This window comes from Megascapheus bottae, chromosome 12 (genome assembly GCF_031878675.1).
Source record: "Megascapheus bottae isolate mThoBot1 chromosome 12, mThoBot2.hap1, whole genome shotgun sequence".
Classification (NCBI taxonomy): domain Eukaryota; kingdom Metazoa; phylum Chordata; class Mammalia; order Rodentia; family Geomyidae; genus Megascapheus; species Megascapheus bottae.
This window is the reverse complement of record NC_143520.1, coordinates 26,210,560-26,238,073: the sequence shown is the minus strand read 5'-3', so window position 1 is coordinate 26,238,073 and position 27,514 is coordinate 26,210,560. Positions and strand designations below refer to the sequence as shown.

Here is a 27,514-nt window from a genome sequence, read left to right as displayed (position 1 = left end):
GAAACTTGTGTGTCTTGGACTATGAACATAATTAAAGAACACTAAAAAAATCAGTAATTAGACAAATAAAATTTATTACCTATCAAATTCCTCTCCCCAAGTAATTATAAGAAAACAAGTTTGCCATCTCAATTCCTTATTTAAGAGAAGAAATGAAGATACAGCCCTAGCTAAGAGAAGAAACAAAGATATAGCCCTAGCTAAGAAAACACTTGAGAGCATAGTGTCAGTTCAACTACTTAGCATCCATCTTAAAACATACACCCCAAAACATATGCAATATGGTTTACTCAGTTTATGCTTCAACTGTAATTCTTACTACTATTTGCCTGTACATTTTGGAAGGCAATCCAAAATAAAATATATTTTTTCACAAGTATTTTTTATAAAGAAAAAATACTTTAGGTAATTTAGCTTCTTCATTATCCTGAACCCTAATGGAAAAATTTTAAGGACAAACTGACAAAACTATTCAGTACAATAAATCTATCCATAAAATAACTTTTTTATTCTTGCTGATTAGTTTGACTTTATCAATCCTTTTCTTTCATTGTTCTTTTCTGACAGATTTTCAGCCACAGAAACAGTACTGCTCTTTGGAAAGACAAATACAAAATTCTAAAAAGAATACCTCACTCTATATAACAGTTCTTGATTTTAGCCCTCAAACTTTTACCTCAGCAGGTGTTTTAAGATCATCTGGTTTTTCCCAGGTAGACTGCTTTGTTTCAGTATTGTAGTAGTAAGTTCTTCCATCAGGTGATTTATGTTCTGTCCACATTGATTTCTGAGGCAAAAAATTATAGAAAAATGTAAATTATATAGCAATACCAGTGACAATATCAAGCGTTTTAGGGCAATTATAGTATTATTATTTTGCCAGTCCCAAACTTGAACTCAGTACTTATGCACTGTCCTTGGACTTTCTCAAGGCTAGAGCTCTACTACTTGAGGCAGTGTACCACTGCCAGCAAGCACTATACCACTAGGCCAAACTCCCCGCCAGGGTAGTAATTTTCAAAGTATCAATTAAAAGTACAAAATGCCCATACTCCTGAAGTTTCAAGTCATTTAGAATGATCTGTCAGTAGAAGTAAGGAGGGAACTGAACACATGTACTACAAAGGCAGCATGAATTAATTCTTAGAATTTATCTCCCAATTCAAAAGATATGTTTGCTATCCCCAAAACATTAACTTTTGCATTTTTGTATAGGACAATCCTCAAATATATGCCTAGCATTAATTCAACATCTACTTTAGTCCTAAGAATAAGATTATCAAATAGAACAAACTTGAATGATATAAAGACAGATCTGAAACTGGAATTAAAAAAAAATTCAACGGCTTCTAGATGACAATTCAAATTTGAATATCAACAGGATGATATTTAACAAGAATATGAATCCCAGTGCCTCAAGACTACATGAAAATAGAGTAACATAAAAAATATTTACATTTATATCTAACACAAACTTTTCCAGGCATCAAAATTACATTGGTAGCCAGGTGTGGTGGCTCATGCCTGTAATCCTAGCTACTCAGAAGGCTGAGATCTGAGACAGAGTTCAATGCCAGCCCAGGCACTAAAGACCTTGAGACTCTTATCTCCAATTAACCACTGGAAAACTGGAAATAATGCTGTAGCTCAAGGGGTAGAGTGGTAAGCCTTGAGCTAAAGAGCTCAGGGACAAGGTCCAGGCTCAGGGATAGGGTGGTAGCCTTGAGCTGAAAGAGCTCAGGTACAGCGACCAGGCCCAGAGTCCAAGCCCCAACACTGACCAAAACAACAACAAAAAGATTAAAGTTTTTTTGTTTTTTTTTTTTTTTTGCCAGTCCTGGGCTTGAGCTCAGGGCCTGAGCACTGTCCTTGGACTTTCTCAAGGCTAGAGCTCTACCACTTGAGCCTCAGCACCACTTCTGGCTTTTTTCTATATATGTGGTACCGAGGAATCGAACCCGGATCTTCATGCATGCTAGGCAAGCACTTTAACCACTAGGCCAAACTCCCGGCCCCTAAAGTTTTTTTTTTTTGAATTGTATTTTATTGTCGGGATAATGTATAGAGGGGTTACAGTTACATTTGTCAGGTAATGGGTATATTACTTCTTGAAACTTGATACCCCTTTTCTCATATTTTTCCCCCTTTCTCTCTCCCCATCCTTTACTAATCATCTTGTTTTCTTCCTTCCCTATTTCAATACAACAAATAAGTATATATACAGTATACCAGGTAACAGAATCAGTAACCACATGAGATTAACTGTAATTGGAAAAAAAGATAACTTCACTAAAAGCAACAATCAGGAAGGCAAACCTCTTGTTTCCCTATAAGACTTCATTTAGTTTAGTCTCATCCTGTATGACCATATGTACATAGGTTTTGAAGTATTGTGATCCTCTGGTAGGAGAATCCTAGATGTGTACTAAATATTACAAATGAGGGAAACCATTGCTCCTTTGAGTCTAACCTCCTTCACTTAATATGATTCTTAAAGCTGTAGCCCAGGCTGGTCTCATGATCCTCTTGCCTCATCCTCCTTGTTGACCACTACGGCCAGCTTGAGGATTTATGTAAGTTACCATGAATCATCTCAAAGGAAGTGGGTCAATTTCGAGACTGTCAACAGTGACAAAATTTGTAACCATAGTTGAAGACTATAAAAATTGAGTTATGCTATTCATTTTTGAGGAAAAGGTAATCAGGGCTACATCATCATATGCTTTTTGGCCAGTAATATTTTTTTTTAATCCATTGGTTTCTATTATTATTATTCCTGTCCTGGGCTTTAGCTCAGGGCCTGAACATTGTCCTTGGGTTTTCTCAAGGCTAGAAACTCACGACTTGAGCCACAGCACCACTTCCAGCTTTTAGTATGTATGTGACATTGTGGCATGCTGGCCAAATTCCGGGCCCTGAAAAATTGGTTTCTATACTTTTTTAAAGTTATCGTACATTACTTTTATACAGGCATAAAAAAGAGAACAAGATATTCAAATTTCCTCAACTTCATCATCAGCTAATGATGATTTCCATTACAAGTAAAAGAATATTCTCTGATATCAAAAATATATGCAATATGTATTCCTTTAAAAAAATCATAAAGTGAGAACCACTGGAACTACTTCAAAATCTTGTTTTGTAACTATGTAAAGCTGGTCTAAACTGCCACTGTGAAATTATACCTAGTATCAGAGTTACTCAAAGGGCTGAGGTCTGGGAAATATAGTTTAAGTCCAGTCCAGGCAGAAAACTCTGAGACTCTACACCCAACAGCAAAATGCCAGAATCACAGAATGGCTCAAGTGGTAAGAAAGCTGATCTTTTTTTTTTGGGGGGGGGGTGGAGGGGGAAGATGTCAATCATGGGGCTTGAACTCTGTGCCTGGGAGTTGTCCCTGAGCTCATGGTTAGTGCTCTAGGACTTGAGCCACAGGGCCACTTCTGGTTTTCTGGTGGTTAATTTGAGGCAAAGAGTCTCACTGAAAGTCAAGGCTGGCTTTGAACAGGGAGCCTCAGATCTCAGCCTCCTGAAGTAGTTAGGATTATAGGCATGAGTCACCAGTGCCCAGCAAGCTGATCTTTTTTATTTCTTCTCAATAATATTTGAAGTTTCCATTCTGCTTTGGTAACATGGCTGAACACATGTGACTTGCTCTCACCATGAACATTTTATTCTCAGATGATAGGAGAGTCCTGTCATTACTTCTCAAAATTTCTTACAAACCACATTCATTCTTTTAAGGTTGACATTTATACTTTTACTCAAACAAAATGAAGTGATACCCGATTCCAAAATGACAGAGGTCACAAGACACCATGGATTATAGATTTTGAAAGATGAAATGAAATACACTGAGAATTTGGTAACTTAAACAATCACACCTTTGGAGAGCCAAGAAATGATGACTATCTCAGTGTGGCTATCATGATTAAATAGGTAAAGGCAAGATGCTTCTGAAAATAGACTATTTTAATGTAAAGGCAGAATGGCTACTAGAATAACAAAGAACTTTATAAAACATAAATTGGTAACAAAATGATTGTTCCCTGCTACAAAGACCTGGTAAGTCATTTGTTATGAGTATTTACAGGCTAGATATCTACATGATGTAAAGGGACAGACAATTTCAAAAATGTGCTAAATTCTTTAACTTTTTCTTATACCTTATAAGAAGTGAGTCAAGTACAATACAGTGGGGAAAATCATTATTCTAGGTGCTAGAAAATACTTGCTTATTTCATACATAGGGTATTTATCTTCTAAAACCACTTAATGGACTTCACAGCATCTCAAAATCCTACCTAAACAAAGGTCTATCAGAAGCTCAAATTATAAACTTCTCAAGTCACATTGGCTAAAGAGTATCAAGAGAAGGAATTCATCATGAAATAATGTGAAAAGGAGTGGTAGATAGGCTAAATGAAATAACCAATTTGATATTCATTAACTCCTATTTCACTTAAACCTTATAAACATAAGCAGGTATACTCACTATCTCCATTCTACTAGTGCAAATACAGGTTTAGAAGCGTTAACAAGTTGCTCACAGGACCTTAAGTAGAGAACTACAGTCATAATTGGAATTTAAATGCTATTCTTGTGGGTAGGGAAGGATTCTGGGATTTGTACTCATAGGGCATCATATATACAAGGTAGGCATTCTGAACCATAGCCTTCAGCCCTTTTTTGCACTAGTTATTTTTAAGATGGAGTCTGGCTTTTAGCCCAATACATATGCCTAGACTTTGATCTATCTACTTATACTTCCCATAAGCTACAATGACAGGCAGACACCACTGTCTCCTAATTAGTTAAGAAGACTTTGTCTGGCCTCAAACTGTTATCCATCATGTCTCGCTTCCCAGATGAACTAGAACTAGGATTATAGGTGTAAGCCACCGGTGATTGGCCACAAACTGCATTTTCCCTTAAAAAATATTGTTTTAAGCTCATTGGATGACAGGAGATTCAAGTTTCCTCCATGTGACTCTGTGAAGAGTTGGAGTATTAAAAGGGACCATACTTTTAAGAAAAAAGAAGGAAAACATTAGGAAACAAAAAAAGTAAAAAGATTTCCAAAAAAAAAAAAAAAAAGCCCTTGAAAGTAAAGGATATTAACTCTCCAATTTAAAAACAGACTGGATAACTGAAATTAAAAAAAAAAAAAAAAAAACAAGATTCAAGTTGTACTTCAGTGGCTCACACCCATAGTCCTAGCTACTGAGAAGGCTGAAAATTGAGGATCAGGGTTCAAAGCTACCCATGGAGACAAACCACAGAGGTTCTTTATCAGTAAAAAGGTAAGACATGGAAGTATGGCTCAAGTGGTAAAATACCAATCTGGAGCAAAAAAGGTAATGGACAGTACTCAGCGCCTCAGTCCAAGCAACAGTACCGGCACAAAAAACATTAAACAACAGCAATAATAAAAATCATCAAGATCCAACTGTTGACCATCAAAAATCTCACTTTGCTGTCATAGATACAGACCCTGAGTATGAACAGATGAGACTGGTAAATCAATCCAACAAAATCTGGAAGAAAGAAGGTATACTTATATTTACCAAAGTAGATTTCAAGCCAAAATGAATCTGGAGGCTTAGAAGAGGTCACAACATGTAAATATAAACAAACAAACAGAAGAACAATTCATAGCATAAGTAAAATCCATAACTAACTGGAAAGAATAAAGAGCAGAGTGGAAATCAATAGATTAGACATTAAAAGAACAAAGTAAAGGATCAATGAAATGAAGAACTGGTTCTTTGAAAAGATAAGATTGACAAAAAAGAAAGAAGACAGAAAATAGTGAAGAGGGAATATTATAATATATACCACTCAAATCTAAGAGGATCATTAGAAATTACTTTCAAACATTAAATTACAACAAATATAAAAGCTAGAAGAAATGGATACACTTCTGCTCAATAAAGCAGGAGAATAAAAACAAAGTAAAGAAATCAGTAACATGGAGTAAGATTAAAGCTGTAATAAAATCCCCCAACAAAGAAAAGCACAGCACTAGCTGTACAAAGAGATTTCAAATTAACATATCAATTTATTAATACACTGCATTTCGATTAGTCATCTGTTCCATCATCCTAAAATTCTTAAGGTATGTACAAATCAGTTATGTGGGCTAAATCCAAATTATATAACCCCCGCCCAACCCAAAACATATTAACAAAACAATCTAGTAGCAAATAAAAACAGACTGTAGCAGTGGCACAAAAACAGATGGAACTGAATAGAGGAACCAGAAATAAACCCTTGGAATTACAACCATCCAATTTCCAACAACAGTGCCAAAAAAGATATATTGGAGAAAGAATAGCTTGTTTATGACACACAAAGAAAAATTTAAAAATGCTAACGATAGCTGTTTATCCCACTAAACAAATTTAAAGCTAAACCAATAATGGATAAAATGGAAAAAATTAATATTCTATTTAATAAGGAAGCTGAGATCTGAGGGTTGTAATTTGAAGCCAGTCCAGGAAAGAAAGTCCTTAAGTCTTATCTCCAATTAAACCAGCAAAAAGTAGGAAACAGAGCTGTGGTTTAAGTGGTAGAGCATTAGCCTTGAACAAAAAAAGATCAAGGGTATATAACACAGGCCGTGAGCTCAAACCCCAGGCATTAAAAAAAAGAAAAAGAAAAAACCCAAAACATCGTAAAGTAGCAGAAACAAAGGTCAAAAACAGTACAAACACATGGTAAAAGACATATACCTTTTTAAAGTACATTCATCTGAAGCAGCCCAAGCAGATATGTTTACATGCAAGAATAAGGCTAAACTGCACGTAAACTTACTCTAAAAACTAGCCTTGAGTACCAATATAGATGACACTTTAATACAGTGCAAAGAGTAGACTTGTCTGACTATAATGCAAAAACATCTCATAAAAACAAGTTCCTAGGGGCAAAACATGATTTAATTTTCAAGAAAATAATTATCAACTTTATGAGAGTCCAGACCATAGAGAGTAAGAAAATATTTGCACAAGGCATTATCTGACAAAAGACTATTATCTTAAATTGATACAAAGAACTAATAGCAATAAGAAAATAACTGATTAAAAAGTAGTTCAGGGCTGGGAGTTTGGCATAGTAGTAGAGTGCTTGCCTAACATGCACGAATGCCCGGGTTTGATTCCTTGGTACCACATACATAGAAAAAAGCTGGAAGTAGTGCTGTGGCTCAAGTGGTAGAGCTCTAGCTTCGAGGAAAAAGTCTAAGGACAGTGCTCACACCCTGAGTTCAAGCTCCACGACTGGCAAAAAAAAAAAAAAAAGGTAACTCAAATATCTGAACAAAAGTGGGGCCTATAATCTTAGCTACTCAGGAGACTAAAATCTGAGGATACTGGGTAGAAGCTAGCAGGGGCAGGAAAGTCTCCCAGACTCTTATCTCCAATTAACTACCAGCTGTGATTCAAAATGGCAAGCGTGCTAGTCTTGACCAAAAAAGCTCAAGGAAAGTGCCGTGTTCAAGCCCTTAGACCAAGAAGAAAAAAAAAAATCTGAAAAAATACTTGCTGAAAGAAAACATAAATGGCAAATATGCATTTGAACAGCCACCTCACAACACACTTAACTAGAAAACTTAAAACAAATGAAAAGGATAGAGTCCATTATAAGACAAAAAAAATCCAAACACTGATAACATTAAGAATGGTAAGGAGGTGGTACAAGAACAGAACTCATTTATTTCAAGCAGTAATATAAAATAGCATAAGCTGCTTTGGAAGACAGTTTGGTGGCTTCTGATAAACATACTTTCACTATTTACTCTAGCAATTATAGGCTCATTTCTATAATCCTAGCTACTTAGGAGGATAAGATCTGGATAGAAGCTCTGGAAAAAAAGCCACTGAGATTATCATCTCCAATTAACTCAAAAAATGCTGGAAGAAGAGTTGTAGCTAAAGTGGTAGAGTGCTGGCCTGGAGAAAAAGAAGTCAAGGGACAGCACCTAGGCTTTGACTTCAAGCCTCACTCTTTAAGTAAGACATTGTTATCAAAATTTCACAAAACTGTGGGGGCAGGCATTGGTGGCTCTCGCCTATAATCCTAGCTATTCAGAAGACTGAAATCTGAGAATTGTGGCTCAAAGTCAGTCCAGGCACTAAAGTCCAATTAACAACCAGAAAAACCAGACGTGGTGCAGTGGTTCAAGTGATAAAGGCTGAAGAGCTCAAGAACAGCACCCAGGTCCAGAGTTCAAACCCCACAACCACCACTACCAACAACAAAAAAATTTTCACAAAATCCTTAACTGGGTCTGAAAGTTTGACACAGTGGTAGAGTGGTCGCCTAGCATGCAGGAAGCCCTAGGTTCATGTCCTCAGTACCACATACATAGAAAAAGCCAGGAAGTATTGCTGTGGCTCAAGTGGTAGAGCGCTAGGCCTTGGAGGGAAGTGCTCAGGGCCTGAGTTCAAGCCCCAGAACTGGCCAAAACGAAACAAAACTCCATAACTACACAAGTTAGCCAGATTAAAATATAGGTAAAGAGCAAGTGCTAGAAAAAGTGGTACTAGAAAATGTGAAACTCATTAGTATTTTGTTAATGTCTATAGTACTTAAAGATTTTTTAAGATGAAATGATGGGAGCTTTTAATAGAAGATAGAAACTCAAAGAATAATATGCTTCACCTCACTGAGGACAACATCTGTTTAAATCTATTTCCATTCAACAAAATTAAAAATAATGTCTCTTTTGCTATAAAGGAATGCTGGAGAAAAGTCCACGCTCCTATACTGTTAGAAATACACTATGTAGAGTAGGATGTGTAGTACAGACAAGAGGATTACTAATTTGTTAGCCCTGGCTACAAATGTGCCACTTGTCTCAAACTGGGAAGCTATGTCTCATCCCTATAATCCTAGCTATACAGGAGACCAAGAGCAGAAGACCAGAAGTTTGAGGTAAGGCCAGGAAGACAAATCCATAAGACTCTTGTAGAGGGCCAGCATTTAGCAAACAAGCCAGGCAAAAGCATAAGATCCTAGTAACAGTGTAACAACAGCAACAAACACATTAACAAACCTGCCTCAAGAAAAAAAATAAGTACAATATATATATTCTTGATAAACAACTTGACTATTCTCTCTATCCCCAAAATATTTATGTAATTCTTCTTAAGATGTGAAAGAACAAATTGGAATAGGGAAAATTAGGAAAAATTCCAATAGGCCAGTTGCTAAATAAACTAATACAAGCAGGACTCTTTCTCTGTACGAACAATCCCAGCACCAGAGGATGAGGCAAGAGTATGGTCAATTTGAAGCTAGCCTTAGCTACATTAGGCCAGTCTATGTTATAGATATAGAGGAAGACCTTGCCAATAAATTTTAAGTACATAAATATCCTAAAGCAGATAAAGGGTTAACAGCTCAAGTGGTAGAGTATTTTTCCAGAATACGTGTGAAGTCCTGGTTGTAATTTCAGTATCACCAAAAAAAAAAAAAAAGAAAAAGAAAAGAAAAAATTAAAAGTTGAAGGACACATAGATTTTAAGGAAATATCAATTTATATAACTATTACTACTTAAAGGCACAGTTACAATTACTATATATTTATAAACTTTCTAATTTTTGTGGAAAGAACTCAAATTCTCAAAAAAAAATACATAATTTCCACTTGCTATGGTTTAAACAGTTTCTTCTCACTGTAATTCAACTTGAAATAATCCCCAGTGGGAGCCTGTTGGGAAATGGTACCTTTAAGAAGTCACTATATTGTTATGAATTAATGTTTCTAATCAGAGTCTGAGTTCTTGTTCTCATGGATCTGAACTGGTAACTCAACAGTGGGGTGTTAAGCCAATGATTTATCTATCCTTCCTTAGCTTCACTCTTTTTCCCCTCTCTTGGGTACACATCATATACTATTCTCTCATCCCTGCTACAATGCGATGTCTACTGTCACCTTGCAAAGTAGCTAGGTATATGCCACCAGAGGACTGGCATGTTCTTAGATTCAAAACTGACTAGAGGGGGCTGACCTTGGATTTTCAGCTCCCAAAACAGTGTGTTACATAGATTCCTTCTTAATGACCATCCTCATTATCTTCATACAGCCATATAAAACAAACCAACACACAAATTCTCTTGTAAGTCCCATCAAAATTACATTTTTCAACCTTTGGAATGGAAAATGAATTGAGAGATAGCATTCAGAGAAGACCAATATAATGAAATAAATAAAGCAATTTAAACTGTACTTACTGCTCCAGATACTGCACCTAAAAAAAAAAAAATTTTTTTTCAGTGATAATAATTATGCTTTCCCTCCAAACAATTTCAATATTTATTCATGGAATTTTCTTCCCTTTCAACCTTTCTTGTGGATTGTCCTAGTCAAACTGTATATTTGTGTTTTTTTTTTTTACAAACAAACCTTTTCAGTTAAAAGCATTTTCAGAACTCAAAACTTTCAACTGCCAAAGTCCTTTGAGGACAGTATTAAGAAATATACAACTTGCATTTTGTTCCTTTTTTTAGCATTCTCTTGATTTTTGTTACATATGCAACCAAAGTACCAGAATTATTCTGATTTAATGTTACGCTTTTAAGTATGTGGTTTAGCTACATGGGTAACTCTACCTGGAATCCACATTTCTGCTAAACAATACAGGAGTCATTAGCCACCACACATCCTAGCTACTTAGGAGGCTGAGATCTGAGGACTGAGGTTGGAAACCAGACTGGGCAGGAAAGTCTGAGAACTTTTAAAAGTGTCTTTCCTTGTGCTGGTCCTAAGGATTGAACGCAAGGCCTGTGGTGCTGTCCCCAATTGCCAATTAACCACCAAAAAGCTGAAAATGTATCTGTGACTCAAGTGGTAGAGTGCTAGGCTTAAACATAAAAGCCCAGAGTTGCATTCAGCACCTATGCCCTGAGTTCAAGCCCCAGTTATCAGTCCCCTTCCACTGAAAAAAGAATTGGATCCTCAATTACTACAGTCCTATTTCAAGTGCTCAAATATTTGCATTTGCTCAAGCATCACAGCTCAACTCTATGATCCCAGTTACTCAGGAGACAGTATTAAGAAGATCACATATTTCAATGATAGCCTTGGCAAAAAAAAAAAAAAGTTAAGGAGACCTCTCAATCTCAAGGATAAAGTAGGGTGTGATAGCTTGCATCAGTCATCCCAGTTAAGCTGGAGATGTAAGTAGAACTGTACTCCAAACTGGCCCTGATTTAAAAAAAAAAAAAAAAGCTAATTAAGGCAGAAAGTTCTATATAGATGGTGTGGTCCTACAGTAAAACCAGAAAGATGTAAGAAATTTTCAAGTGCAAACTAGCTTTAAAGATCATATAATGTCTACTTTTTAAACACTTGTTATTAAACATTTTATTTAAAAAAACAAAAACAAATATCAAAGTGGGCCCTGGTGACTCATGGCTGTAATCTGGAGCTACTCTAGTAGTGGAGTTGTGGCTCAAACAATGGAACACTAGCCTTGAGCAACAAATCTCAGGGACACCACCTTTGGCACATTCACACATGAAAAAAAAGAAAAAGGAAAATAATAAAAACAACACTGTAAAACAAAGAAAGTTCACGTATACTAAGAGTACTCAAGAAGGTACTATAGGCCAGTGCTGGTGGCCCATGCCTGTAATCCTAGCCACTCAGGAGGCTAAGATCTCTGGGTAGTGGTTCAAAGCCAGCTGGAACAGGAAAGTCTGTGAGACTCTTGTCTCCAATTACACACCCCAAAACTGGAAAAGCTGTGGGTCAAAGTGGCAGAACATTAGCCTGGAATAAAAAAGCTTAAGGACGGTGCTATGGTTGTGAGTCCAAGCCCCAAAAAGAAGGTACTATTGGCATCTATGTTAAGAGCCAAGTGAACTTTAACAGCAATTAAAAAGAACTTTTAATCTAATGCTTTGGGATTAACTAGGACAACAGTACCCAACTCCAGAAATGTATATAAAAGTTTAAAGCTTTATACTGTCGTTTCAGAATATCACTGAATTTTAAATAATGAAATTTGAGAATTACTTTCACTAATCAAAATGACCAGAAATTGATAAAAGGGAGTTATGACAGTACTTATAAACTCTAATGATTACAAGCATCAAATAGGTAACAAAAATGTGACTGTAAAGTAGTATTCCAATCTAATATAGAAAGCTACCATTCTGCGCCCTCCCCCCCAATAAATAAACTCTGCTAGTTCATTTATTCATTCATTCTACAAATGTTCTCTGGATCACTTATTAGGTTGACAGACTATTAGTTAAGCAATGAAATTCAGATCCTCCAAAGTATGACCCAATTTAATCATTGTGTTAAAACTTAAAACTTTCAATGTTAGCAATAATTACAAAATTAAAAAACATTGTTGGGGTCCAAGCCCAGAGAATTTGGTGTAGAAACCTTTGACTTCAAACTATGATTTTTTAAAAAATTGAATTAAAATGTTACCCTTTTAGTACAACCATAGCAACTGGTGAACAAAAGGGCAAGTGACACTGTTTCTCCCTTAGTGTAGCCCAGATTTCACAGCATACATACCTGCTGCTACATCCATACTATTTACTCCTGGCTGCAAAAAGAAAAATGAAATTACTAAAATTCACTTCACTTAAATTGCATTCCATAAAAGTACTTGTTAAGAACAGTGAAACATTCCTTTCTATGCATAATTATCAAGTCAATGAGTCAAAGAACTTTTGGTAAAAGTTTTAGTGGTTTCAGCATTTTATCTGAGTATCTTATACATTTTAAGATTTAAGAGTCACTTAAGATTTAAGAGTCATTTGGGTACACTTAGGTATTACTAATACTTTGTGGTACTGGTGTTTGAACTCAGGCTTGAGCATCCCAGGCAAACACTCTGCTACTTATGGCACTCCCCAGTCCTTTTGCTTTATTCATTTTTTAAAACAGGGTCTCATTTTGCCACCCAGGCTGGCTTGCTCACAATCTTGCTATTTAAGCTTCCCCTATAGTGAGTATAAAAACCACTATGGTTGAAATGAGGGGGGAGGTCCTCTCACTATTGTTTTTTTTCCTCAGTTTGCACTTGAGATGCATTCCTCCTGGTCTCAGCTCCAAGCAGCTAGGATTATAGGTATGAGCCATAACACCCAACTACTTATTCACTTTATATGTTATATAGTTATCAGGTATACATATCCACAAACTTTAACCCATTTATTCTGAAACCCACAATGCTCTAAAAACAAAGTTTCTCAAGAATAGTAACAAAACTCATTGTGGCAAAATCTGCCTAAAATGAACATGAAATTCTTTAAAAATATTTACCCACCTCAGAGGAAATACCAGTATGTTTTATTACAGAAATATAAATATATTTGAAATTTTAGGACACTGCCCCTATACCTCACAGGACACTAAAACAAAACAAAAAACCTAAACACAGTGTGTGTAAATAGTAACCTAATTAATGTTAACCTATTTAGTAGTCTGGCAACATTTCAACATTAGCATTTCTAAGCCAGGCAAACTGGTGGCTCACATCTATAACCCCAATTATTCGGGAGACTGAGGTCCAAAAATCTCAGTTCAAAAGCAACTTGAGGAGAAATATCTTTCCTCTATTTAACCACCACAAAGTAGGAAGTGGAGCTGTGGCTCAAGTGGTATATAAAGGGCCGACCCTGAGTGAAAAAGTCAAATGATAGCCAGAAACCCTGAGAGTTCAAGACCCACTACTGGGAACATTTAAAAGCATTTCCCAGGTCATATATTATTTCCTGAAATATATATATATATTTAATATGTATATGTTATATGTATGCATGTGTAGTATAATGTATATTATAAAACATATATAAGTAATATACATGCATTATGTTATGTACATATAAATATGTTCAAGAAATATATATTTCCTGAAATACATATGGCTGTAAAGATTTTGTATAAAACAGTGAAACTTTGTCATACCTAAATAATATGCCATACTATTCATTATAACCAATATGCTCTAATGTAACAGATATTAAGATAGCTTGAAAATAGTAAAGATGTGTAAAATATAAACAGTAACTTATATATTGCTATACTATCTTATTAAAGTGATGCTTACTCAAAAATTTTTTATCTACTTGCCTATAGCCAAATTCCCAATGAAATGTGTAATCAAATATCAATTTTGTCATTGTTATTTGAAATCAAGAACTCATGCTTGCTATACCATTGATATACAATTCTAGGCCTACTTTATTATTTGGAGCTGGAGTCTAGTGAAGATTTCTGCTCAAACATAAGTCTTTCAAATAGTCTGTTGAGTAGCAAGAATAACAGGTATGAGTAATCAGTACCACACTTACCAATTTGTAATTATCAATTTTTAATTAGTGCTTAGTGAAGCAAATGTCTATACTTTAAAATGCTACCTGTTACTAAAATGTTTCTGACTCACAAAATATGTTCTTTTCTGTAGTCTGGTCTTAATTAGAAATAATTTTAAAAAGCATGTAGGTATTTTCTAATGTCAATATTGGGAAAAAAACTACATTCCTCTCAAATTTCCACACTGCAGTACAGTAATTTCTACTAATATTATGTCTCCAAGAGATATAGGTTTCATACATGGAAATTTAACTTCTACTAACTTTATGTCCCCAAGAGATGTAGGTTTCATACACAGAGATGTAGGTTTCATACACAGAAATATAATTTCTACTAACATTTCTCCAAGGAGATGTTGGCTTCATAAATAGAAATAATGAGTCAAACATCACAGAAAATTCTTATTTTCAAATATTACCGGTAAGGCAGGTTGCATGGAAGCCTGAGACATATGAGACATCATCATTCCAGGCATTACTGATGACATCATTCCAGGCATCTAAAATAAAGGAAAACACAAGGTTACTTCAGAAAACCAATACACTTCATGACTTTAACCATCATACAACTTAAAATAAAAACCATTAATACTAACCTATATATTCTACATGGAAAGTATGCTTAGTAAGTCCTTGTTGAATGAATGAATTGGCTTTTATTTAATGATCTATTTTAATATTTGTGTCACAGTTAATAGGTATAGTCAAGTTAATTTAATCAGTAAATTTATGGACCATTACATTAATTCTAGTCTAAAGTTAAGAATATAATTGGTCTTAAGTGTTTATTCTACAGTTTTTCTGCTTTTTACTGAATCAAGAGAATCTAAATAGATTTTCACATTTTTTACCTTTGATACCATCTATACTGAATAAATTTTGTCCCAACTTGATCCTTTTCAAACCAGGCACAGTGGCTCATGCCTGTAATCTGAACTACTTGGGAGTTAATCTGAGAGGATCATGGGTCAAGGCCAGTTGAAGAAAAAGTTCAGGAAAGTCCACTCCAATCAATAAAAAGCTGGAAATGGTGATGGTATATGGTTGTTACCCTAGCTACAGGGAAACCTTAAACAAAGATCACAATCCAGGTCCTTTCCAGGTTTAAAGTAAACCCCCATTCAAAAAATAATGTAGCCAAAAGCGTTGTTTTGGGGGCATGACTCAAGGAGTAGGGTGCCTTCCTATCAAGAGTAAGACTCTGGGGGCAGGGAGTTTGGCCTAGTGGTATAGTGCTTGCTTAGCATGCACGGAGATCTGGGTTCGATTCCTTGGTACCACAAATGCAGAAAAAACGGAAAGTGGTGCTTTGGCTCAAGTGACAGACCATTTAGCCTTGAAAGGCCCAAGGATAGTGCTCAGGCTCTGAGTTCAAGCCCCAAGACTGGAAAAAAAGAGTACTCTAAGAGTTCAGTCCAATTTGATTTATCAGTGATTACCACTGAAATCTATAAATTATTTTCTCTTAAGTATGAACAAAAACCATGAAAACTAGGTTTCTAAAGTACCGGAGCTAATGTTCACTTATATTAACTATAATCCCAAAATATAATTTTTATTCTAATATGAATATCCAAAGAATATAAGGAAAGGATTAGAAGAGGGTAAAAAAATTACATGGTAATTCATAATTAGACTGTGGTTATTCAAGTTTCAAATTAAACGAACAATCTGAGAAATAGGAACAATATAATTATACTATAAACAGAAACATAAATTAGAGCCTAGTATAATCTTAATTTTATTGCTTGGGAAAAATGAAAGCAAAATATCCATTAAAAAAATAGGTACTAGTATGAAGTTAATCGATTTTAAATAACTAATCAATTGTCCAAACATCATTAAAGAAGAACTTGTTGACAGAAATTCTGATTACAGTATGGTGACCTACTGAGAATATATAAAACAGAAGATAACATGGATATTAAGGGGAAAAAATACTATTAAGCAAATATTAAACTACTAAGCTTGCCCTCAGAAGCATATACTTCCCAAACAAATGTACTCTCACAATTTTGGTCTAGGCTAAATCAAATTAATAACTCATTATGGAAAAGCATCCCAGAAACATGGGATTCTTTAAGTCTGTTCCTTACATTGAAGTACGTATAAAATCAAAAGCTAATACCACATCGACTTGTCTTTCCTTTTGGTGCCAGGACCAGACCTTTGCTCACAGATGGTATCCTTTGGCTTGTTTTGAACTGTGATGTTCAGGTCCTAGTCTCCTGAGTACCTGGGATTAAAGGCATGAGCCATCGGTGTTCAGGTCCAAAACTACAATTCTTAACTAAAATGGAAATTCTTCTTACAAATGAAAAGATATGTAAGAAAAATTCAGTACAGCCAGAATCTGGTTGCTCATGCCTGTTATACTAGCTCCTCAGGAAGATGAGATCTGAGGACAATTGTTTGAAGTCAACATGGTCAGAAAAGTCTGTGAGACTCTTACCAATGAGCTACCAAAAAAGCTGAAAGTGGAGCTGTGGTTCAAGTGTTACATCATGCTAACCTTGAGCCAAAAAGCTCAGCAACAGCACCCAGACTCTCTGAGTTCAAGCCTCATACCAGTACTGGTACCATAAAAAAGAACTCTTATTCTACATGGGAGCAGTTATGTGCAAATGAAAAGAACTTCAGCTGAGGGTGGGGGGAGGGTAATGGGTACCAAGACATGTGAAAGGGTATCAACGTATGTGAATTAATGCACCTTCTATCTGGCAAATATCATGTAACCCTTTTATTAATTACAATAAAAATAAAAAAAAGAACTTCAGCTGAGTATTCAGATTTCCTAAAACAAAGAGAAAGTTCAATTTAAAGGGGGGAAAGCCACAAAATTCAATGTACAAGTTTACAAACCAGGCTGATGAAACAAATATTTACAATCATTAAAGATTATGAGTTTGACAGAATTATTTCTTCCATGATACTTCTTACTATAACTCAAATTTGATATTTCAAAAAATTTCTTCAGAGAAGAAATCATGGTTGTGGCTAGAGAAGATTTAACAGCCGACAGACAGCCATATTCTCCCTCATTCTCTGTATATTCTGGGAGGTAAAGACTCATTAGGCTTGTCTTACCTAGCAAACATATTATGTACAACTGAATATTCTAAAAATAATTAGGTTAATATAATTTTAAGCAAAACTTAAGATGAAGAACAAAAACATCAGTATGAAAAATACTGTCAATGATATGAAATATAAGAACACCACAAATTTAAAGCTGCCACAGACACCTGATAATCAAAGAAAGCTCTATCCCAAAGTGTGAAGAAAACCTTGAATGATACAATGAGTCTCATGCCTATTAAGTCTATAATACAAAAAAAAACATGGAAGTACACTTTATAACCAGTCTCCAAAGCTTATTTACTTCAAAGTATCTGTTCTGATTTATACCAGCTACTTTATAACACCATGAATCCGAGGATTAGAATTTTGGAATTTTTGGTTACTTTTTAACAGTATTGTTATCCATTCTGAGAATCTATCTAAGTTGCAAGCTTTTGAGAACTGGTTTGTGGTTTAAATTCTCACAAGTTATTCATCCTTCCAATTTTTAATACCCAAAATTGATAAATGAGTTTCTTTGCTGTCCCCTTTTGTATGGTAGGTATACTTCCTTGCTGGGTATGGAGAATGTAATAGCCAACTTTAACTGTTATTTTTTTAATTTATTTGAATTTTGGTGATACTGGGGACTGAACCAAGGAACTCATACTTGAGCCATGCTTTCAGTATTTTTAACATTTTTTTATTTTAAAAGGTGATGTACAGAGAGGTTAGTTACATAAGTTATGTAAAGAGTACACTTTTTGGTGGGGGGAGACAATGTCACCTCTTCCCTCACAGTCAATTTGTACACTGGTTATTTTCAAGGTAAGGTCTAGCTTTATGCCCTGGAGAGCCCGGGCTACGATCCTAACTTGTGTGTCATTTACTAGGGATGACAGATACACATAAATTCTCCCCCATGCTACAAGAGCAAGTGCATGCCATTGAACCTAGCCACTGGTTGAGAAAGTCTTCTGAACTTACATGCTATACAAGGGCTACAACTGGAATCCCCAAATCTCTATCTCCCACACAGCTAGGATTACAGGCTTGAATCACTGCATCTAGCTAATTGTATAGTCTTAGACTTTCTATATTAAGTGCTTTCCTTTGTCTTAGAGCATATCATATTGTTTCATTACTGAGAGCAACTTTAAAAAGTTCATTGAAGCAAGGTGCTGGTGGCTCACATCTGTAATACTAGCTGAGATCTGAGGATCCGGCTTCAAAGTCAGCCCAGGCACAAAAGTCCACGAGACTCATCTCCAATTAATCATCAGAAAATAGGAAGTGGTGCTGAGGCCCAAGGGGTTGCCTTGAGGTGGAGAAATAAGACAGCTCTTGGGCCCAGAGTTCAAGCCCCATGACTAACAACAACAAAAAGTTCATTGAAAGTTGTATGCTCACTCAATATAAACAATTTTTTTTTTGTCGGTCTTGTGGTTTGAACTCTTGGCCTGGGCTCTGTCAACAAAATTCTTAATAGTTTATATAGAGATTCCCTTCTTGAACACTTGAACACTTGTTTGTTAAACATGTCATTTGAAATATCATGTAAAAATCAGTTAATAAATTCTTTAATAAGAAAAATTCTTAATAGCTGCTACAGTAATGCCAGAGCAATTTTCATGAACTATATCATCCCGCCCCCCGCCCCATCAATTCTGGGGCTTGAACTCAGAAACAGGACACTGTCCCAGAACTTGTTTTTGCTAAAGGCTTGTGCTCTACCACTTGAGCCAGAATTCCACCTCTAACTTCTTTAGGAGTAGTTTATTACAGTTAAGACTCATGGACTTTCCTACTTAGACTTGCCTCAAACCACAATCTTCAGATTTCAGCCTTTTGAGGGAGGTGGGATTGCAAGTGTGAGCCACTGGTGCCCATCAAAACAACTTTTGAGATTCCACGTCACTCCAGTTAGAATGGCCATTATCAAGAAATCTAGTAACAACAAATGCTAGCAGAGATGGGGCCAAAAAGTAATGCTAATACACTGTTGGTGGGACTCTAAACTTGCTCAACCACTCTGAAAAACAGTATGCCAGCTAATCATTCTTGAAGGTACACAGCAGTTCAAATTAGTTTAATGGACATGTTTTGTTTTGCCAGTCCCGGGGCTTGAACTCAGGGCTTGAGCACTGTCCTTGGGCTTTTTCCTCAAGGCCAGCACTCTACCACTTGAGCCACAGCATCAGTTGTAGCTTTTCTATGTATGTGGTGCTGAGGAATCAAACCTGGGTCTTGGTGCATGCTAGGCAAGACTCTACGAGGCCAGACTCCCAGCCTAATGGACATTATTTTTCAAATTTCTACTTAAAAACATGTTGGCACATATGTAAACTGCTGTAGTTAGAAATTTTAATCATGACTGGGAGGTCACAACTAAAAAAAAAAAATAGAAAAAAAGAAACATAGGAAAGAAGGCAGTAAAGAGACAAATGGAGAAGGCAAAAAAAACCCAGACATATGAGAAATGCTTTAAATAGTGAGCATCTGCATTTTACAGATACTCCAATATCTCAAAAAAATGTAACATGACTTGATGTACAAGTCGGTGAGTCATTTGTATATATTTGTAAAAAAGTTTTAAAACCAATTATCAAAAAGTATCCAAGGCAGATCCAGGGACATGTATCTGTAATCTAGGAGACTGAGATAGAAGGATCAAAAGATCAAGGCCAGATTGGGCAACTTAAAAAGGTCCTGTATCAAAAGAAAAATAAGGGCTCGTTAACTCAATGGTATAGCACTTGCTTAGTATGTGTGAGGCCCAATTCTTAGAAGTAAAAATAGGTATGTTCAAGAAGAATCACAAGTGAAAAGAAAATAAACACAAGGCAAAGCCTAGAGTGTTAGACATTAGGTTCAGTCATTCCTAGTATCACAGCAAGTCCCGTTATGCTACTTAAATGATCATAATTCATTAATACATAATTTCACTGTTATAGTAGAAAACACTACATCACTGAGTAGTATAAAAATCATAAATTTTGCCAAATCTTTGTAAATTCAATAATTTCCCAAAGTTTTTCCTATTTGGAAAGAAAATCATCAATAACCCAACATGTTTTATTTAGCCTTACAAAAATTATTCAAAGAAATATTTCACTGTAAATTTGGCTGCTTTTAAATTACTCTTTCTGCAACTCAACTGTCAAGTTAAATGACTTGTCGCTTGACTTGGCCTCTTTTAAATATGCTAAAAATCAAATTCTACAAGGTTAGATAACCCTACAGAGATTAAATATAGATTTTAAAAAACAATGATCTCACATTATAAGCTACTAGGATTCAATATGTAAATTCAAAACATGCTATGAATGCAAAATCTGAACCTTTAAGTAAAATTAACATTCATTTAATATGATATAAACATGATGTCTACAGGATATTTCTAATATTACAAAGTCAGAAGACCACTTATTATCTTTTCATCTGGAATAACAGAAAGTCAGGGTATTTTAGAGAAAAGGTAAACTGTGTTTGCAAAAATTGTTATAATGCCTTATCATTTAGTAAGACAAGTTCTACTAATCCAAATTACTTATTAACTACAACTACTACAGAACTGAACTGCTGAAATGCAGTAACCACGCACACTATCTGGCTTTGTTTCCTAATTTGTGAAATAAGAAGGATCCTGTACAAAAGCATAAGTTCCTATCTGAAAAACAAGCTAAAGAAAAAAAGGATGAGGGCACAGTCCCATTGGTAGAACACATGCCTAGCAACAGTAAGGATCATACTGTAAAACTATAATCTAAACCCAGTACCACAAAGTATTTTTTAAAAATTCAGAGATAATTCATTTATCTTTATGTGCCTTTCTGAAATCTGTCCACTCTGATATGAGATCCTTTTTACACACACTATGTTCTTTCCTCCACCCCCATGTAAGTGTCTTGCTTACGAGATCAATTACAAAGATATTGTTGCCGGATGCAGTGGCTTCTTAGGAGGGTGAGATCTGAGGATTGCAGTTCAAAGCCAGTGGGCACTACACTACAAAGACTCTTATCTCCAATTAACCATTAGAAAACTGAAGTGGCACAGTGGATACACAGTAGTGAGGTAGCCTTGAGCTGAACTGAAGAGCTCAGGGACAGCACCCAGGCCCAGAGTTCATGTTCCATGATCATCAACAACAAAAATGATATTGTAGTGTTTGTGTTCATGTGTTCATTCACTAGTTCAATGATGGCCCCAATACCTAAGTGTAGTTTGTAGAAAGGAGGTACCAGGGCAAAAAACATAGAAGATTAGATTAACTCTTGATACTATACAGTGATGAGCTAGGGTAATTAGGGCTCAGTACTGTTAAAGGGGGCAGGGTAGACAACAAAAAGCTGCCTTCTTCAGGTTCTGAGAAAGTTAATTCAATTATATAATCTTATAATATTATTTTAAAAAGCAGGCTAACACTTTGCGCTTTATAGGAGAACAACTATGACATTACTGGGAAACAGGAAATTTTCAGCTCCATGATAATCTTTTTTTCTTTTTCTATGTATTTGGTACCGAGGAATCGAACCCGGGTCTTCATGCATGGTAGGCAAGCACTTTACCACTAGGCCAAACTCCTGGCCCTCCATGATAATCTTATAATCAGATGGAACTATGGTCATAAGTGCGTTCTATTCATCAGCAAAAGATATTTATGGGACACACTGCTGTACTTAAGCTAACCTCCAAGACAATATCTAACATATACCTAGAATACACTGTTTAGCCTATAGTTGCTCAAGTACACCTGGTACAACATGTTATTGAACTGAATATGGAAGGAATGGTAATAGAGTATTTGTGTGTCCCAAGTTTAGAAAAGTTATAGCAAAAATAAAAGATCATATAATTTTCAGCTCCATTATCTTATGAGATTTTTATAGATGCCACCCATAATTGGCAAAAAACATTATTATACAACATGTGTATGGGATTTTAATGACCTAAAAATTACTGAAAAGTCCTATTTCAGAAGTAGCTACCTTTTAGATACCACATAACTAAGTGACAATGTCTCAAACCTGTGTTCTCATATAGGAACTTAAGCCTTAAATGATAAGGACCCAGTAAGTATGCTCCTTTTTGTACTGTAACTGGGATTTGGAGAATAAAGAGAAAAAAATTCCCAAGTCTAAAGTAAGACAACAAAATCGGAGCCTTCCAACAAGGCAACAGTTTTCAACTGCTGATATATGTAGTCCTTTCACAGAAATGGCTAACAGAATCAAATCTTGAGGATACATACTTCTACTTTCAGTACACTAAGAAGTAGATTTTATTTCAAGCTCATCAATGCAACACACCACATCTAGCTTCAAGTAATTAATTAAAATATATGAATGATAGCATATAGTAATTTGAGAAAGGAAACAAATACAAGATTCATGCCCACTACATATTCAAATGTCCAGAAATCTGACAGCCATACTAGCATTAAGATGAGAACACACAGTTCAGAGAGGTATATTAACAAGTGAGGGTAAGGTCTGCACGATCATATCTATTATTCATTTTTATTCTAGTACCCAACACAATACACTTGGACTAAAATCCTAGTATATATAGTATATTCAGGTATAGCAAATATTGATCTACCTACTAATAACAGTTACACATGGAAGTTGTGTTTATTCCTAATAAACTCAATTAAAATAAAACAGGCTAGCTTGTGTTCTCTCTCCTCTCTGATCATGCTACTTAATGAACGTATTTGCTCTACTTTACAAGATCCTTTACTTCTGTATATGTTAATATTTACTTCAAAATTGATTTTTTTCCTAAGAACATATGACACTAATTTAAAAATTTTCACCCTCCCCCCTCCAAAAACTAATTCTATACATTTTCTAGAAAAGGAAATGTAAACAGAATATAAGGGCTAGGAGGGTACAGGTAAAGACTAGGGAAAAATGAAAACAGGATAGTCAGGTAAGACAAAAATGAAGAGTGTTTTTCTGCAAGACTTTGCAACACTGTGCTAAATACTGCGTTCATGAGTTTCAAACAAAGAAAAATGTATTATATTCTTCCTAATATGGTATTTTCTCCAAATCTTGTCAAAAACTCCCCAAATTTCATAAACATTACAATAGCTAAACTTCTGAATGAGTTACATTAAAATGAGTTGCTATTTAATAATGAGGAAAAGTAAGCGTATCTATATTTGTACTAGTAAAAATTAGTAAAAAAAAAAAAAACAAAAAACCATACACAACCTCAAAGTTACCTATATTAGGTCCAGCTTAATATTTCCTTTCTTAAAGTATTTGCCTGAGAAATATAAACAGCGCATAACCTAAAATAATAGCTTCTTTTTTGTCAGTGGCTAATATTCAAATTACAAATTGAAAAGCATGGGTTCTGTAGCTACGGTACAAATTTCAAAAACAAATGTGTTGAATCAATCACAAATATTAAATATACCAATACAATGTATTTCTCTGGAAGCTGTGTATTCCCAATCATTTTTCTCTATTAAAAAAATGTGGTAAACCATGCATTAAATTTAGTCAATCATAGCACAAATATATTTGCCTAAAGTAAAAGTACTTAGACTTACGAAAACAAAATTAATTTATTTCATTTGCTCTTTTTTGCTAAACAAAATAGTAATATTAAAGTAGAGACTAAAAACAAGAATGGTAAAGTTACAAGTAAACACATACAGGAAAATGCCATTACTAACTTATTTTCTTGCTCACACTCCAACTAAGACTACCTGCATTGTTTCATTCATTCAACAAGTAATTTACTGAGCACCAAGAACTATACTCATCATCTATCTACTTCTTAGCCCAAACCTTCATTCCCCTCCCAATCCTAAAACATGACCTTTGTTGGATAAGCAGCAAAAAAGAAACCATTAAACACATCAATGACTAAGAACCAAAACAGTTAAAAGTCCTCAATAATTTAAAGGGTAAGGTGAACATTGGTCAAAACTATTTCTGAGGACCACCTTGAGAAAACAGGAATTAGACTGGGAAAGAAAAGTTCATAACAATAGCAAACTTGGAAGTAGAAGGGCAAGGAGAGCTTAAGCTTAACATCATGAACTAATAAAATCAACGAAGATACCATGAAGACCAGATAAGGTCTACACTAGGGGGTTAGTGCTTTGACTTACATCATAGAATAACCTTCAACTTTAGGCTATACAATTTAGATATTATGCCAAAGGCATATACAAATATTGGAGAGATCCTTGGGAAATCAGCTAACATGCAGAAATTGAAAACTGTATTTTTCAGAGGGGGAGAGATGAGTAGCCTTAAAGTAAGAACACCAGCTTAAAAATTGTTGAGCATCCTAGATATGGGAGAATGACAACCTGGGCTAGTAGAGACCTTCAGAGCCTGTCATACCCAGTATATTAAAGTTAAAAAAAAAATGTCCATCTGTCAGTACATTGAGCAAAGTGATCCGCCCAAGGGGGGGGGGAGACTGAATAATTAAAGTTAGAAGCACTCCTAAAATGATTTTTTTTTCTTTTGGTGGGTCATGGGCTTGAACTCTGGGCCTAGACACTTTCCCTGAGCTCTTCAACTCAAGGCTATTGCCCTACCCTTGAGTCTTAGGTCCTTTTGTGTGGGCTGGCTTTGAAGCTTGATCCTGAGACCTCAGCCTCCAGAGTTGTCAGGATTACAGACGTGAGCCACTGGCTTTTCTAAAATGATTTTTATTTCCATATCAATCCACACAATCTCAAAGCACCTAACCCTCTTATCATTTAAATTGAATCACAAGGTATTAGATCTTAAAAAGATCTCAAAATGTTTTATTGTATTTTCCTTAAAAGACTCAAGAGAAAAAGAGCCCATGTTAGGCAAAGGCAAAATCATCTTAAGATAAAGATGGCAGGACTAAATGTTCTTGGTGTAGAAAAGGCAACAGAAAAGTAAGATAAGAAACGTCTTTAAAAACATTATTTACTATACCTTTGGAGAAGAACACAGTCCTATATATAATAGTTTGAAACAAACTGGTACTCAATTTTTTTTTTGTGAATTCTGAGTAGGCAGAATCTTTTCCCCAATAATGTTTGTTTTTATTTCCTTTTGTTTTTTAAAGTGAACTCTTGGCCACGTTCAGTGGCTTATGCCTCCAATCCCAGCTACTGGGGAGATCACGAAGATCATAGTTGGAGGTGAGCTGGGGCAACAAGAAGTCAGCCAAACCCAAGTCAGTCAACAAAGTTTTAGTAACTTGTACCTGCCATCCCAGCTATAGAAGGGAAGCATAAAAAGATGATAAATACTAGGCTAGCACCCAGAAAAGACGAAAATACTACTTGAAAAATAAAAGTAAAAAGGGTGAAAAGGGAGGTTTATTCAAGTGGTAGAGCACTTGCTTAGCAAGCACCAGGCCGAGGTTCATGTTCTACCACCAAAACATGTGACCTCTCCAAAAAGCCATCATCGAAATCACGTATTATGCAGCTTACATAATTTACATGGCTCCTTCTAGCCCTAAATCCTATGATTACATAAAAGTAGAGGCATGACTTTCCCATTACTGTTAAAAAAAAGATTAATTTTACTCTATAGGATAATTGAGACAAAGATGAAAGATGCATTATTAGGCTACATCATTATTTTCAAACATTTATTACGCAAATAAATTCAGCCTTAATTAGAGAAACAACTATCTAGATCTTCAGATTTTTTTAATTGCATATAATCTAAGTAACTTGTAAAATTTTTAAAAATGACAAACTCTAGCTTCCCTATCCAAATCATTATTCTGTTTGGTCTACATATTATTTTACAAGTAAGTTTAAAAAAAATTCTTGTCTTACTTAGTAACATCCCAAAAGCAGTAAGGAAGACTGCTACCAATTTTGGTCTTTAGCTAGTTACAGCAAGATATATTAATGAAACGCGAGTAATACAGTCATTCCTTAGTATTTGAGGGACTGGTTCCACAATTCTTCATGGATACCCAAATCCAGATAGATGCCAAATACATCACAGAACTTGTAATACAGCTTACATATAGTCTGTTACATACTTTATGTCATTTGATTTATCATTCCTAACATGTATATAACTATAAACAGATCTATATATGTAGATATATGTGTGTGTGTGTGTGTGCGGTGCGTGTGCGTGTAGCTATCACATTGTATGGTTTAGGGAACGAGAAGTAATTTATTTTTAAATAGTGGGTTTAGTCCATGGATATGCAACTCCACAGTTATGGAGTAACTATACATGAAAAGTTTGACAAACTTCACTGTCAAAATTTAAAATTTTGAAATACTGAATGGCCAAACTCTACCATTACTGTTATGAATAATCAAAGAAGCTTTTGCTTCTTTCTAAATTATCTTCTGACTACTTACTACTTATTAACACCTTTAAGTATATGTAAACAGTAGAAATAATGCAAAAAAATGATTCTGAGACTTTAATCACTAAAGAAATGTTTATAGAGTTTTAACTAAGATCCATGAATTACTTGAGGATTCAGTTTATTCATGCTCTTCTAAGTCTCCCTCTCTTTTCCTCTAGTGTCTTATAAAGCTAAAATAGGATTTAGCTTTATTAAATTAGGACCCACTTTTTCTGGAATGGTAAGGAAGAGAATGATCTAATTTTGAGAAAATAATAGCAATTTTCTGGACCCCTAAAACATTCACTCAGTATCCTAACAGCAGCCAGCAATGGGAGAAAAAAAATAATAAATATATTTAAAAGTGCATAAAATACATCGTGTGGGGGGGTTATAAGTAGAAGAAAGGCAAAATCTGAAATAGTGGAATAGATGTACATACACCATGTAAGCAAGTAACTTACTAGGAAGGTGGTCACTGATACAGCTAAAGAAAAAGTGTTAGAAACTAAATTGTGACCAGCTTGTCAATAAGATGCACAAAAATACCCTAAAAAAATAAAATCTGCACATTACTAGAAATGACTAGCTGGTATCCTGGCTTTGGTAGTGCAACAGCACTATGACAGCAAGGGTAATAAGCAGGTCAATCCCTTGCAAAACTTACCTTGATTGGCCCAATGGAAACAGAAGGCCCCAGAAAAGATAGAAGCATCTGGCAGTAGCAAATTGTTTTATTTTATCTTTCTGTGGAAAGAAACTAATTTTA

The 27,514-nt window shown here is 35.2% G+C and overlaps 1 protein-coding gene across 8 annotated transcripts in view; it reads right to left on the bottom strand.

The window, feature by feature from the left end:
* Window positions 1-27,514, bottom strand: part of Prpf40a (pre-mRNA processing factor 40A) — a 54,575-nt gene that overhangs the window by 24,526 nt on the left and 2,535 nt on the right. For all 8 annotated transcript variants that reach the window (XM_090342822.1, XM_090342823.1, XM_090342824.1 and 5 more), the window contains exons 3-6: window positions 14,763-14,843; window positions 12,539-12,569; window positions 10,237-10,253; window positions 677-787 (exon numbers count right to left, since the gene is read on the bottom strand). In XM_090342822.1, coding sequence (XP_090198948.1) covers window positions 677-787; window positions 10,237-10,253; window positions 12,539-12,569; window positions 14,763-14,843 — 240 coding nt within the window. The remainder of the gene's footprint in view (window positions 1-676; window positions 788-10,236; window positions 10,254-12,538; window positions 12,570-14,762; window positions 14,844-27,514) is intronic.